This window comes from Stegodyphus dumicola, chromosome 8 (assembly GCF_044657685.1).
Source record: "Stegodyphus dumicola isolate Sdum_Otavi_A_Nest chromosome 8, ASM4465768v1".
NCBI classification, from domain to species: Eukaryota; Metazoa; Arthropoda; class Arachnida; order Araneae; family Eresidae; genus Stegodyphus; species Stegodyphus dumicola.
In genome coordinates this window covers 77493693-77510625 of record NC_140775.1, presented here as the reverse complement: position 1 = coordinate 77510625, position 16933 = coordinate 77493693, and the positions used below count along the sequence as shown (strand labels likewise).

Below are 16933 nucleotides of genomic sequence, written 5' to 3'. Positions count from 1 at the left end.
AACACTTTACAGATCTGGAACTTTTCAAAAAAATAGCCGTAAAGATCATATAATTATCACAGAGCACAATCAGTACTTTAACTTGAAATTACTAAGAACGTTACACTAACGCAATGCAAAGAGCATCTAAAGAGCGAAACTAACATGAAGATATTTCAATACTCTAATTCAGCTTTGAATTACAAAATGCGAAATTGATGCTCTCTCTGGTCATATATAGTTTTGCCCCGGCCACCGAGAAATCTCTGTTACTTTTCACTTTTCCAAATTACTGGAAGGCATATGAAGGTCGGATACGTTACAGTTACACATAATAGATTAATTATATTGATTCAATCACAATACCAATTACATATAAACTGAACCGGAACAAAATGTCACCATATGGTTGACAAGTTTGGCGGCGAAAATGTGTCGCCAAAACCATCACTAGCTTGGCTAAGATTTAGATGTCTCGATTTAGCCATTTACCCAGTGTCAAATAGACTTCCCTATCCTTCGCCTCTTCAGATTTTGTATTATATTATACAAAATATACCACACTAAAATATAATTTCACTAAATTTATTTATATATACACAAAATTCATAACAATATAAATGTGTGTATCTTTAAACCTCGAAAATAATGTATTTAAAAGCTGTGACTATCAATACTTTTTGAATAATAAATAAATGTAACACAATTCATTTCGGGCGAAAAGATTTTTGTTTTTCTCAAATATGTCTTTGGATTTTAAAATATTGCTGAAATGAATTATTTAAGAGGATGAATATCGAAAGGTGTAAATGCGCACGAACAAAAAAGGAATTGCAGTCTTAGTGCAATGTGCTTCGTTTATTAGAATAAAACAATGGCTGAAAGGAAAGAAATCATGATATGAAGTTTAATTTGTGGATCGGAATAAGCGGTTACCTAGCATGCTTTAGGCCAGTGGTCTTCAAACTAGGGATCGCAACCTAGTTTGGAGTCGAAAGGTTGCTGAAAAACTGTATAACAGTCATCCAAACATATTATAAAATACATATTCCTAAGAATTTGGGTTCGTAGTATGGCCTGAGTCCTAAAATGGAGTCGCGATCCTAAAACGTTTGAGAGTTACTGGTTTAGACGGATATATTTCATGGATGCTATCTTGAGATATAATGTGGTAGTTGGTTGACCAGTTTTTTAACATTCTGAAGTGGGCATAAATACAAACACACTCGATCAGAGAGACTGGAAAAGTATCGGCAGACGGAGACGTACTACACTGTGTAATATATGACTGTTTAGTTCAAAATGGCCTATAGATGCTGTATTAAAAATGGTAAGAAAATCAATTGCAAAATATCGTCGATATAATAATAAGATATAATATAATATGAGGTAGTACGGAGGACTACTGCAGCGGTTTGAGTTTCGTAGGAAGCGTCTCACTAAGGTGTCAGCCACACAATCAGTCAATGTAGAACCTAAGACATTTAACAGTAACGGCAGATTTCATAACTGACATATGCCTTCAGGCAATCTCATATTAATAAATGCTGCTAAAGTTTGATAATGGCGGCAGCGATATTCTGTTGTCACTGTTAGGCAAACTAAATGAACTCCTGAAATGCAGTGATGTTCGGGAATTTCTTTCTTAACGGTTAGGAAGGATACCTGTTCCTTATCTGTAGGCGACGTCATGCTGTTATGGATGATTTAAAAGCAAAATAATTGTGCTATTTTTACTGTTTTCAACAAGCATTTATCAGGACAATGGTTTTCTTAAAATACTGAAACTGCATGGTTTGTCTAAAATACTGAAAAAAAACTATGCCTAAAAAGTTTATTTTTTTTTCTATTGTACAGTAAACCGTATACATAGCCACCACATTTTGGCATTATTATTTCGCATATATTCCCAAGGTAATGTAAAACAGCAAATTTCAGTTTTAGTTTGTGATAAAAGAATGATACAAAATGCCTATTACCACTATTCAAGATTTATAGGCCTTTATTCCAAGAAGAATTTAAGTAGTTTTAGATGCAAAATATATTACTACATTATAGCAGGTGCACAAATCATCATTTTTGGACGGTTCTATCATTTAGAGAACCTTTGTATAGCTTCCCTAGCAGCCAATTATGTGAAAGTTGCATTATTGTAACTTTCATTATCCTTTAACTTCAACAATGTTGTACCCTAAAAGTACTACAATGATATACATGTGCTGATTGGTAGGTCCTTTTAAGAAATCGACACTTTTTCAGCCCAATGATACGTGTTTCTCTGTCTTACTTAAGTCCTTGTTCGGATTATGCAAAATCCAATTTCGATGCATTTTTATAGTCCATATGCTTTCTCGCAATCCAGATTGTCAATCTAGTTTTCAATCGCAGTCCAGTTCCCAATACTGTTGCACTTAAATTTCAGCTCTGCTTTCTTCGAAGTGCTTTTCTATGTGCTGTGGTGGGTCTTTATTTGATCGTTGATATTGACTTTGCTTATGTTCGAACCTAAAACATCAGACTGTGATATTTCATGTAGGCCAGAGGTTCTCAACCGGTGGTACGCAAGAGAAAAATAAGTGGTACGCAGATAAGCAAAGTATTTTTAACTATTAAATTCAAAAATTAAAAACCCCAACATCCTGATTCTCAACATCCTGGTTTTTTTCTCTAACACTCGTAAATTTAAGCGATCTGAGTTTTGTTCAAGAGTGGTGGTGGTAGTAGTACTTGTAGTGGTGGTACTTGAAGGTTTTCAATTTTTGTTTAGATGGTACGCGTTAGTCAAAAGGTTGAGAACCGCTGATGTAGGATATACTCATTATAAAAATGTGTTATTTTTTCTCTTCGTTTTTATTAAATAATGTATATTTAAGAAAGTTACATTATAGAGTGTAAATTTTGTTAGTGCGTTTCAGATTTGTCAATTTTCTTGTTTCGTAACATCTGAAAAGTTCATGTTGTATTGCTTTCTATTAGGAAAGTTACATGAATATTTTGAATAGCTGTTGAATTTTTATGATTTCACGAATGTTCTTTAATATGTCGGATAGGTTAGGAAAATTTCAGTATTATATGTAATATATTAATTATTGGCACATTTAAATGTAAAATATAATTCTTGATCGTGCTTACTTAGCGTCTTTTGCTGTTCCCACGTATGGTTGAGCCACAATCTAACTCTACGTTGTAAATCATCTGGCAAATTAAGATTCCTCATATACATCACAGTTTGATCCATCAATTGACGGTACTGAGTTCGACTTTGAGTCGCTGTAGCTACAATATCACGAATCTAAAATTTAAAAAAAATGTGCTATTTAAAAAATATAATGAAATTTTACATATTAAAATGTTGATGAATTAAATAGTAATAATAAATTAGCAAGATATACATTAAATCTTCGAAAAATACTTTTTTAGTGAGTGTAGCAGAAAGTAAATTAGGAGATGGAAGAAAGTCGTTGATTAGAATTAACGGCTCTGTGATAAATACATATTTGCTGCTATTTCCATAGGAATTGTCATAAACTTTCATTTGAAACATTATAATAATCAGTTTAATGTATAAAATACACTTATTGCATAAAATGTCAGGGATTAGAAACGTTGGTCAATAATAAGTTCTTAGAATAACGTTTCAACCAAAAGTTACTTTAGAAATAACTTTCAGTGGTATGATGTGATAAGATGGTTACTTTGCATGAAGTCTGTGTGATATGATAAAGAGGTGAATGAAATTACGTTGATTCACATTTCATAACTGAAAGAGTTTCTTAAATCTAAACTAAGAAAATTATTTTACATCAAATGTTTCAGTGGTTATATTGTAAAGATTCTGTACTGTGTACTTAAAGTTACCGTTGAATGTGAAGACTCTTAAGAAATGAAAAGCGAATAATCGCTTGAGTTGGTGTGACAGGAAACAACAAGATAGAACTGTAAAATAACCCTTTATTATTCCAATCAAGTGTAACAGAACTCCGTCTTGGAGTTGTACAATAAAGCCGACACTCGGGCTTGAACTTAAGAGACTAAGAACTAAACTAAACTAATCTTAACTAAAAATATATAGCCGAAGCTAACAAGATTCTAAAGGGGTTGGCCCATTAACGCTAATTGACTGCGAAGCTATCAAGGGCCTAAAGTACGGCCGAGCGTAATGCTTAAAAGAGAGTGGCATAAAAAGGCGGTCGCGTGCTAACCAGAATCTCTGGTTCTCTCTGACTAAGCAGAACTTCGCGGTTAAATACCGCTCTTCCTCAGTTTGCATTCAAACGTGATTCTAAAACTACATTCTGGCCGGAAGTGGTAAGTTGAAATTAAGAAGCGATAGGAAAGGAAGTTTAACTCAAAATTTAACTGTTAATAAAATTAACATAATCCTTATGTTCACTTCCACGCCTATCGAATTAATTTCCACCTTTTCGTTGCCCTGCGTTGGCAACACGCTTTTGAGATTTGTCGTTCGTAGAATTCGGTCGCTTATGCGTAGCTGACCTGTAACGGTTGTAATTCCTATTTTATAGCTTATCTGTACTGTTGAATTATTACTAAATGTTTATGTGTGAATGTTTTATTATTAAATGTATTCAGTTTAGTTTAAATAGACCGAGAGTGACTGAATTTATTAAGTATATTTAAAGTCGAAACTGCGTCATCCATTTCGGCGCCATTCTAACACAGGAACGTAAACAAATTACTGGAGGCACGGGCGAGATTGGGAATTCGTCAGCAGTTCAAGTACAGATAAGTGCTTTTTATTTCGATTTACATCTGAATTTGATTCTTGAAGTTTTATATATATATTGTATTGATTTTCATTTTGAACTTGAATACTTCGATTACTTATTATGGATCAAGCTACTGTCATTAGATTGCGTGGTAGGGCAAAGGCGGCCTTCACAAGGCTTCAGCATACTATTTCTTCCGATTTATCTAAAAATGAAATAATTTTGCATTTGGAGCGCTTGGAAAGGATTTTTTCAGATTTTGATAAATTTGATGCCCAATTACCAGAAGAGCAGTCAGAAATTGAAGATTTTGAATCGAAGTATTTTAGTTTGAAACTTCAATATCAAAATTTATTAGATGTATTGAATGTGGCTAATGTGCCAAATGTTTCTGAAAATTCTAAAATTAGTAACTTTAAGTTACCTAAGTTGAATATTCCTATTTTTTCGGGTAACTTTAATGACTGGATGAATTTTAAAGATTTATTTGTTGCAACAGTACATAGTACTTCTTTATCGAATATACAGAAATTTCAGTATTCAATCGGATCACTTGCTGATGAACCAGCTTCTATAATTAAACATATTCCGTTATCAAATAATTCTTAAGAAGAAGCATGGGCAAAATTGCTCGCTAGGTACGATAAAAAGAAGCAAATAGTACAATCGTTATTTAAAACATTTCTGGATCAAAAATGTATTTCACAGGTTGACAATGTTAATTTGCGGCAATTAGCTGATACTTTAGATGAAGTTATCAGAGGTTTGAAAGCTCTTGGTGACAAACGAACTTCTAGGGATCCATGGTTAATATTTATGTTGTTTCAAAAGGTAGATTCAGAAACTCGAAAGTTATGGGCACAGAAAACAGCGGAAGATGATTTCCTTACACTGGAATCATTTTTTGAATTTTTAAATTTAAGGTGTTCTTCTCTCGAAATTATTATAAACGAAGAAGCGGAAGCTAAAGTCGTTTATTCATAAAAATAGTAATGTTGGTTCTAAAACGTTACAGAATTCTAAATTTAGTAATACTAAATGTTAGAAATGTAACGGACTTCATGCTTTATATAAATGCGTTAAATTTAAGAATTTGGATGTTACTGCTAGAAAGAACTTTGTGAATAAACGAGGATTGTGTTTTTTATGTTTAAATTCACATATAATCAAGAACTGTAATTCACAGTTAAAGAGTAATTTGTGTAATTAAAAAACGCATAATAATTTGTTGCATGAAGATATTAAAGCTAACAACGTCCAGCTTTTAACAGCGCCAAATGAAAACGAAACCATTCCAGAGAGAATTTCGAGTGAATCATGCGAGGGTCAAGGTCAGGTAGTTATCAGTAATACGACTCAAAATTGCAATTTGGCGATTTTGCCTACGGTTCTCGCACTCGCATTTTCGTCCAGTGGCGAAACTATCGAAATTAAATTATTACTGGATGCCGGAAGTGAAAGTTCGTTTATTTCTGAACGAGCTGTTCGAAGATTAGGATTAAAAAGAACAAATCAAAGGTTACTTTTACGTCGAATTGGCGGAGTGCCAGCTTCCAAGACTCGTGGTTCTGTTGATTTTAAGATTAAATCAAAGTTAAGTAATGAAATAATTGATATTAACGTATACATTTTGGATAGGTTGACTTTGCCATTGCCGGAACAAGTCATTAATGTAAAGCATATAGAATACATTAAATCTATTCCGTTAGCGGATCCGAATTTCGCTCAACCCAAAGAAATTGATTTGATTTTAGGAGCTGATTATTTTTTCTCCGTTTTAAGATGTGGCCAAATATATGGTTCGAAAAATGAGACTGTAGCTCAAAATACAATTTTCGGTTGGGTGATTGCTGGGAAGGTCGGAACTAAAATGGAAGGCCAAAAAACAGGAAATTCACTCTTAATAAAGCTAGAAGATAATATAAATATTGATTACGAACTTAAGCGTTTCTGGGAAATGGAGGATATTGTCGATGTTGGGAAGAAGGAATTTCTGACACCCGAGGAACAATTTTGTGAATCACATTTTCAAAACACACATTCTGTTAATTCAGATGGGCGATTTGTTGTAAAACTTCCATTCTATAAATCGCATTTGCAGTTGGGTGATTCAAAACCGGCAGCAATTTCTAGGTTGCGTTCCATGAAAAGAAAATTCAAAGATAATCCGGAATTTGAGAAACAGTATAAAGGTTTTATACATGAATATGAACAGTTAGGACATATGACTGTGATTAATGATAATTTATCTAACAGATCGGATACAGAAAAGTTTTATCTTCCTCATCATGCTGTCATTAAACCTTCTAGCACAACGAGAAAATTAAGAATAGTTTTTGATGCATCCTGTAAATCTGAAAACGGTATATCATTGAATTTTCTTTTAGGGATAGGTCCGAAATTGCAAAGAGATATTTTTGAGATTTTGATTAATTTTCGATTTCCTAAAATTGTTTTCACAGCCGATGTGGAGAAGATGTATCGTCAGGTGATGGTAGCCCCTGAAGATCAGAATTATCAATTGATACTTTGGCGATACAATTCCAGTGATAAAATGCGCACGTAAAGTCGAAAACAGTTACGTATGGTCTTTCCTCTGCTTCATTTTTAGCAACTCGATGTCTGAAGCAGATAGCTTTAGATTCTAAAGAGGAATCAGATGTATCTCGTATATTGCAAGAGGATATGTATATGGACGATTTATTATCGGCTTCAAATACAGTTGATGATGCAGTATCCATCTGCAAGAAAGTATCTTCAATTTTACATGCACGTGCTTTTGATTTGAGGAAGTGGAATTCAAATTCTGTAGAATTCTTAACTGAATTTAAGGAACATTGTTCATTGAATTCTGATTTCGAGATATCTCCTAATTCGAGTTTGAAAAGTCTTAGGACTTTTTTGGAATTCAACTACTGATACTTTCAGTTTTAAAGTTACACTGCACATGAACGCCCCTATAACAAAGAGACGCATATTGGCAGAATCTGCTCGCATTTTCGATCCTTTAGGTCTCTTATATCATTGCACTATATTGATTAAAATATTCTATCAAAAGCTATAGTTAGTTAAAGGCGACTGGGATTCAGTTGTTCCCCAGCATATCTCAGATGATTGGTTTAAATTTCAAGAGACATTCAGTCAAATCAATAATTGTGAAATTCCGAGACGTGTCATACTTACAACGGACAGTGTTATCCAACTACATGGATTTTGTGATGCATCTTCGCAGGCCTATGCAGCAGCCATTTACTGTCGCCAAAAATGCAATGGTACGGTTAAGGTTAATCTTTTGGTATGAAAGACTAAAGTCGCGCCTATAAAGCAAGCATCCATTCCTCGATTAGAACTTTGTGCTGCATATTTGTTGACCAGATTAATGCAATCTCTATTGAACATTTTAAAAAGGTTTAATTTTGAAATATATGCGTGGACGGATTCCAAGGTAGTTCTGTCTTGGCTATCCGCTCATCCACGTAAGTGGAAAACTTTTGTGGCAAACAGATCATCTCAAATCATATAAGTGATACCTATTAAACATTGGAATCATGTTCTCTCTAAACAGCAACTCCTACCGAATTGTGCTTTGTGGTGGAATGGTTCACCATGGTTGCGTCAGGAAGAGGAAAAATGGACTAAATATAAATTAAGATCTGAAGATGATACTGAAGTAAAAGCCGAACAAAGATCTGATCCTATTTTTATTTCTCATATACTTGAATCGAATGATTTATTAGCTAATTTGTTCGAGCATTATTCTTCTCGTTGTAAAATTGTTTGTATTCTGGCTTACTGCCAAAGATTTATTAGAAACTGTAAGAAGCATCATGTTCTCAGAACATTTCCCGTAGTGGTATTAACTCCAGCTGCCTTATGCCGCTAACATTTCTAGAGGTTCGAGTAGCAGAAAAGTTCATTATTCGTTGGATTCAGAATCATTATTTCAAAACTGATTTACAATGTATTAAGGAAGAGAAACCTTTACCCAAGAAGAGCCAACTAAGTTCTCTATATCCATTTGTAGATAAAGATGGTCTCTTACGGGTGGCAGGACGTCTTCGAAATTCATCTTTAGCATTTAACATCAAACATCCCGTCATACTTCCTTCTCGACATAAATTTAGCGAATTACTAGTGAAAGAACTTCATATTTCTTACCTTCATTCTGGTCTTTCTTTATTGTCACACCTCATCAGGCAATCTTACTGGATAATTGGAGGGAAGAGACTGATACGCAGTTGTGTCAACCATTGTTTAATATGTCATCGATTTAAAGCTGATTCAGTTCCGCAATTGATGGGTGACTTACCTGAATATCGTGTGACATTGCAACGACCTTTTTACGAATCTAGTGTGGATTATGCTGGTTCTATTACCATGAAATTTAATAAGGGTCGTGGTTCTAAAACAACGAAAGGCTATATAGCTCTGTTTGTTTGTTTGTCGACTAAAGCTGTGCATATAGAAGCAGTCAGTGACCTGATGGCAGACTCGTTTATCGCTACACTTAGACGTTTCATTTCACGTCGCGGTGCACCACGGCACATTTACAGTGACAACGGTACCAATTTTGTGGGAGCATGCCGAAAACTGCAAGAACTATATCAGATTTGGTCTTCCTTGTATGCAACAGAATCGGCTTCCCGAGAACTAACTAAGTCATCTATTGAATGGCATTTTATATCGCCTGCTTCGCCCCACTTCGGAGGAATATGGGAAGCCGGCATTCGCGCAGCGAAATTTCATCTGAGAAGAGTATTGAAAGAGACTCTTTTAACCTACGAAGAGTTGTCAACGCTTCTTACTCAGATCGAGGCTATTTTGAATCTACGTCCACTTACTTACGTGAACGATACTGATATTGACTTTATTAATGTTTTAACCCCTTCTCATTTTATTACAGGTGATACTTTGACTTCCTTTCCAGAGACACATCAGTCTGTTCGCACAAGGAGTTCTAGGTGGGAACTTGTACAGAATCTACGTCGCGGATTTTCGAATCGCTGGAAAAGGGAGTACTTGACTTTTCTTCAGCAGAGATCTAAGTGGCAACACACTAAACACAACTTGAAGGTCGACACGGTGGTTCTTGTCAGCGAAGATGGATCTCCCTCTTTAGCTTGGCCTATAGGACGGATCATCGATGTCCATCCGGGCAAGGACGGCTTAGTTCGCTTAGCTACAGTCAAAACTAAAACTGGTGCCTTCAAAAGACCAATTAATAAACTTTCACCTTTGCCTGTGTATCAGGACTAAACCTGATAGGGTGGGAGTATGTTCACTTCCACGCCTATCGAATTAATTTCCACCTTTTCGTTGCCCTGCGTTGGCAACACGCTTTTGAGATTTGTCGTTCGTAGAATTCGGTCGCTTATGCGTAGCTGACCTGTAACGGTTGTAATTCCTATTTCATAGCTTATCTGTACTGTTGAATTATTACTAAATGTTTACGTGTGAATGTTTTATTATTAAATGTATTCAATTTGGTTTAAATAGACCGAGAATGACTGAATTCATTAAGTATATTTAAAGTCGAAACTGCATCATCCATTTCGGCGCCTTTCTAACACAGGAACGTAAACACCTTACAATATGATGTAATCAGTCTGGATGAATCAAGAAGATAGATGAGATTAACAAATATTTTAAAGTCTAAATGTCTATACTTAACTTGAGATTTAAGAAAGTTCACTTTAGCTGAAAGAATTGAATTTTTTGGAGGTATGTATAATCGTTACTTTATTCTAGTCACTATAAAAGTTTGCATCTTGAAAATGCATGGGAAAAAATTCTTAGCTATTTAAAAAGAGTGACATTTTGTGCTCACTTCTTAGTTAATTTTTGATTTAAAAATTAATGGCTCATATTTACAGTGCCACTATGTTGAGTATAAGACTTGGAAAAGATAGCGAAAGTTTCGTTTTCTGGATCGTAGTAACTGAACGTCTCCCCACCATTCGAAAATGAGCGGCTCTTGATGAATGCTTCTAAAAGCATTAGTGTTGTCAAAGTATAAAAAGTAATTAATGATGTCAAAGTATTAATACCTGTCCAATGAGAAAGGCGAAGATAAAAACTCCCATTAACCAAGATATCGTCATGAAAACATATTCGTATTCATTTTCTGGCTTTGGATTCTTGCCTATAGAAGTTGCTGTCTTTGTGGCAAAGTAAAAGCAACGAATATATCTGAAACAAATGAAATACTATGCTTTAAAACATTAACGTATCATCATGGAATTTGGGGTGCTTAACGTCTTTAACATTTAGATAGACTTAAACATAGAATATTGATTTGTAAGAGGATTACACACCATTGATGAACATGAGTTATTAATACAAAAAATTTCCGATTTGTCGGAGTAAAACTGAGGTTGACGACCAGGTAATCACAGTTAAAAACACAGAAAATCATACTATATGACAAACCACAGTTTAAAACACAGAAAAGCTTATTATTTAATTATTACTAATGAACACTGGTGAACAGAAATTAAGCCATATATTAATGAACATAAATTAGGCTATATCCGTAAAATTTCCTGGTTTAGAAACGGCCACTTAGTATTTTAGAAAAACGCTTAAAGATACCTTAGATTTTGAAAGGAGTTTATTAATGGTACATAATAAAGTTTATGCGCATAATAATACACTCAATAATATCAATATAAACATAAATAAATTCTGTAGTTTTTCAGTATAATCCCGATAGAAATGGCACATTTTTGAAGAATGTGTCTTAAAATTTTCGTAAATTTTATTTGATTCATGTTTCAAAAATTAAGAACTAAATTAAAACTAAATTAAAACATATTTTATAAAATTACGCTAAATAATGAATGTAAAATCAAATACATATTTTATAAAATGCATAAGGTATTTTATCACTCTTTTCCGCATGCCTTCGTTGTATAAATGGAAGCACGCTTGATGCGTAATCGGAAAGTCCGGAGTTCGAACCCCGGGGAGCATTGCAGATTTCTTCAGTTTCCCGACTTCAGAAAAAAATTCTAATGACTTGATGTATGAGCACGTGAAAAAGATCTTTGTTAATACTATTCATTGTTCTTTATACATATAGTTTGTTGATAACTCTGCAAAACGGAGAATACATGTAATGTAAATACTATTATTCCAGTATTTAGGAGCTCGTTGTACAGGATTCTTTGACGTCTTGATATAATTTCAAAGGAAACGTGATAGTAATAAGTTAATTAAATTACATAGTGGAATATTTTTGGGAGAAGAAGTGCATGTTATGAAATCGTAAAATTTAAAAAAGATGTAGTGTTTCAGAAAAACGCTTATACATGAAGATTAGAAATGAAGTTATGAAGTTAAATTTAAAAAAAAAACTTAGTATTTAATTTAAAACTTAACATTAGTTTGTGAACTGAAGGCTTTAAACGCATAATTAAATTTATGCGTTTCATGGCTTCAGATCACAAACATACATAGTAATAGCCGCTATCTATAACCAGGGGGGATTTATGAAATGAAGGGCAAATTTAACTGAACATTTGCTGACTCCTCATATTAAGATGTAAGATATATTCATTTACTATTTATAAAAACCTGATGTCGACAACTCATGGCCTCCTTGTGCGACCAGCTAAATTTTACACACAAGAATTCAAGGAAATAAGCTAATTCATTTAAGCTTATTTCCTTGAATTCTTCTAACTTGAATAACCGATTTCTTATAGCAAGTTGAAAGTGATGTAAAAAACTGCAAATTTTGAAATTAAATATCGTGGTCAATTTTTATCGTACAAGAATCAAACTTCTTATAATTTTATTTTTTCATAAGGAGTATGAACCTTTCCCAAATATGAGAATAGGAGGCGGGAGACCACCTTAAAAGTTAGATTTAGTTATTTGCCGAAAACTAATTTTTTGTACGAAAATTTCGAAAATAAAGGCTGGGTAAGGATATTGTTTTGAGTTATGCGACATACATACATACATACATGCATACATACATGCATACATACATGCATACATACATATATACAGACATACCTACGTGCTAAAGTCAGGAAAAAATTCCTTTGAAGCCACTTTAAATCCATTTTGGAAAAAAAGAGCCACTTATTCTGTGCTCACATACAGATGAAAAAACGAACGAAAAAAACTCATACAGACGGATTCGGGAACGGTTAAAAGGGACATTTCCGTCGAAATATGGTACCCGAAATTCTAAGCTATTACAATACTTTGTACAAGGAAAAAATTATTGGAAGCCTCCATGATTGCAACTTGAGATCTTCATAAATCAATTTTTGTTTTTCACCAATCAGTGTAATTTTAAGAATAGTTTGTATTGTAACGAGCTTCTTAAAATTAAACATAAATAGTTACTACATCAGCATTAAAATTAAAGCTACTTTTTGGTTTCTATAATAAGCAAAAGAGGAATGATTAAATACTAGATTATTAAAGACGGTAATTTAGAGTACTATAAATTCTTCATACTTTGGTTAAAATGACTATATAATTAAATAAAAGGTGCTTACGCATTGCCATTTCCTTGGAAGACCCAACCATTTGATCCTATACCTTCCCAAGTGGACATAGCGTAGTAGGCACAAGCATTCAAGTGAATCAGGTACATCATATACAATAAGGTGCGAATTATCCTAAACAAAAGTAGTAAGTTGTAGAATTATAAAACTAAAAGAATTAGCTGTATAGAACTAAAGGAGTTGCTTTTTAAAATATAATTAATAATAGCAAATACGATTAAAAGTTTTTGATTTCTGCTTTTTAAGATTAGTTTGTATGTTTATATTTAAGATCTCTACAATGTCATACTAGATTTGGATTACAGAAGAAAGCGAAAGTTAGATAATTAACATAAATACAGCATAGATAAACACTTGAAATTACGTTCACGAACCGGAAGCGTTTAAACTATGTTTTTAAGAAAAAAATTAGGATTTCAAAGATAAAAACTTCCAAAGATCTTTCTTCTTTCAAAGATTTCCTAAAGAAGTTTTGGAAGTAGCTGCATTTACATATAGTTTTCTACATTGTAAATGTGTAACATTTTTATTAACATAATATGTAATATATTTATTTACCTAATGACATAAGGTGTCTTTGCAACGGCATCAACTCGATGAAAAAACTCCCAAAAAGTTTGAACCTGAAATGAGAAATATAGCAAAGTAGAGAAATGAATGTATATAGCAAAATAAATCATATTATCTTAGGTCATATTTCTATCTATTCACATATTTACATGCATGTAGGGAAGTGTATCTATACATATACCTATATCAATCACTCTATTTATCTATATGCCTATCTATCTATATGCATACGAACGCTATCTTTTAAGTAAAGTGACAGCGATCTTTGTTCTTTTAAATCTTCTTTTAAACACGTGAAGTAATGCTATGCCTGATATAATATTTTTCGGCTGTAATACGTCCTTCCTCCAGATTACTAATATGACCACACAAAAAGTTACCCATATATGTTCTCTTATACATCATCTTGTCTGCAACAAAACAGAAAATCAACCTGAACCTACTAAAAAGGCGCTTTCAGTCTCCAGCCTTTGCGTGGAAAAATCTGCCTTTATCACATCTTACACTGTCTCGCGACATAACCACATTATTTAGCAAAAACATATATATACTTATCGACTTTCTGATAGTTTGTAATCAAAGCACTCAGAAGGTTTTGTGTTTCACTTGACGCGTATCATTGCATGGAATGTTGTTTGTCCTTAAGTTACGCACATTAATGTAAAAGCATAATATTATTAAAAATACACAAGTGTAATACTGTTTAATTAGGTACGTATATTGCTTTAATTATTGAGGTTTTATCATTTTAGTAGTTTAATGAATAGCGCACATTCTGAAAAACAGTTCAAATATTTTTGCGGGTTTGGTTAAATGTTGAACCAATTTTACTGAATTTTTCCCCACAGAGAGTGACAAATTTCAGAATTAAAAAGTCATCTCACATTTACCGATATAAGGTGATTTTTTGGCTATATATTATGAGGATAAAATAATAAATCTTCCAAAATTAAATTATACAATGTTAATATAATTCATCGAATAGAAAATCCTTATCGACAGAATGAACTTGGAAGATCAAGGAAAAAAATCCGTATAACGAACAGTGTTTTTCTACTTTGTACAACTCCTTCACATTAAATGTTTTATAAAGTATTTTCTCCCTACTTTCTGCATGTCTTCATGGTATAAGGGCAGCACACTCGACGCGTATTTCAGAGGTCCAGGTTCGAGTCTCGGCGAGGGCATTGCTTATTTTTCATGTCTCCTGCTTAAAAAAATCCTAAGGACTCTACAGTGGCGCCTGAACTAAAAGGTGGTTAATGATGGTTTTTCACCACCAAGACTTGGCGACTGGGTCCGCTAATCTCCAGTCACCATTTAAAAAGGGGTATTTTCTCCCTATTTTTTGCATGCCTTTGTGGTGTAACGACAGCATACTCTGCGCGTATTCGAGAGGTCTAAGTTAGAGTCCTCGTGAGGGCATTCTTATTTTCCACATCTCCTTTAAATAAAAAATCTGAAATGTTTCAGATTTTAATTTACGTTCAAAGTGGCGTTTTATTAACATTTTGTGTGTTACATTTATTTATTAAATACCACGTTCTTCGCACTTAAACCATAAAATTCAGTTCAACAGCAATATCGCAAAATATTTTTAAAATGAGCATATTTTTAGAATTTCGGATACAGAGACTCGCGCGCTGGAGATAAAAGTGTTTTTTCCGTACAACGTTGCCATTGCTCGCTTTGAAATCCTTGAGTTTGTTAATCAAAAATTCGTTACAGTTTTACAAAATAGGAAATTGATAATAAAACAAGTTCCAAATTTCAAATTTGGTCTTCCACATGCCCATATTCGTAGAATTAAGTCATTCAAAATTCGATGGCTCTATGTACCGTTGTTTTATCACAATGCGAGAAATATACATATATTTATAATGATTTTTCATTATGTAATTTCTTTAAATATAACACAGGCAATAATACTTTGTGGCAACAGTTTGAAAAGTGATTCGACGTTTGTAGTGAATGGATGCAAAATCGCAAAACGAAAACAATAAAACAATAGTCCTTCAGGTACAAAGCTCTTTGGATTAAAAAAAATCATATGACTCTACAGTTTCATTTGCATAAATATGTAATAGAATTTTCAAGTATTCTTGATGATAAGAGAAATGAAATTTAACAGAAATTAAAAGAATTTGCAAGAAAAAATACGATAACACGAAATAAAGAATTTATAAGGAACTAGAATGAGCATTATTTTATCCTTTTTAGGCTAACCAATAATAAGGGAAAAGTCAATAAATAAATGAAGGATGTCAAGAATGTCCTCATTAAACAAATAAAGAGTATGAGTGAAGAAACTAGGAAATCAGACCACAGAAATCTCCTCATTTACGAAATTAGCTTCTTTTTTCGTGTGTTATCTTGAATATGATTAGAGGTTAGATAACATAAAATAATAAAACTTAAACAGAATTGTTGAATTAACATGGAAATTTATTATTGAAATAAAAAGAATCATTCTTTATTAATTTTCTAGAATTATTAATTATACAGAGGATGTTTACACATTTTTAAAACAATTTCGACAAAAAATTAAAGCAAATGTTTTGGAATAAAAATTTTTGGCAATCGCTTATTATTTGATATGTGAAATATGATCTGCTAATTTAAAATTTATTCTTCTTTCAAAATGTCGCATATAAACAAGCTGTGGTGACGGATATATTTTGAACTTTCCAAAAAGAAATATTTCTATTCCGTAATTCAAAAACATTGTGAAATGCATGGTATTAACATTTCTAAGTGTAAAATAAGCAACGATATTAGTTGGAACAGGAAAAATCGTCAAACATTACTTCAACATGGAAAGAAGATTGTAAAACAATCTTGAGAAAAAGTACGTACTTCTCCTAATGTTTAATCAAAAGTTAAATCACCTGTTAAAATTAAAATTAAATCACTGGTAATAACAGAAAATACGTCGACGCCGAAATAAATTATAAAATCTTTAAATGCATCTTTAGCAATAATGTATAAAATAATAAAACAAGATTTACAACTTAAACCAGTTAAAAAAATAATGTTCACTAGCTTTTGCCAATGCATGTGGCTCAGCGCAGAACAATTTATAGAACCTGTATGAAAAACTATTTAGCAGGAGATGAATGGAAATACACC

General features: G+C 33.0%; 1 protein-coding gene across 2 annotated transcripts in view; it reads right to left on the bottom strand.

The window, feature by feature from the left end:
• Window positions 1-16933, bottom strand: part of CngB (Cyclic nucleotide-gated ion channel subunit B) — a 109152-nt gene that overhangs the window by 26450 nt on the left and 65769 nt on the right. For both annotated transcript variants that reach the window (XM_035351321.2, XM_035351338.2), the window contains 4 exons: window positions 13793-13857; window positions 13226-13348; window positions 10757-10898; window positions 3112-3271 (listed from right to left, as the gene is read on the bottom strand). In XM_035351321.2, coding sequence (XP_035207212.1) covers window positions 3112-3271; window positions 10757-10898; window positions 13226-13348; window positions 13793-13857 — 490 coding nt within the window. The remainder of the gene's footprint in view (window positions 1-3111; window positions 3272-10756; window positions 10899-13225; window positions 13349-13792; window positions 13858-16933) is intronic.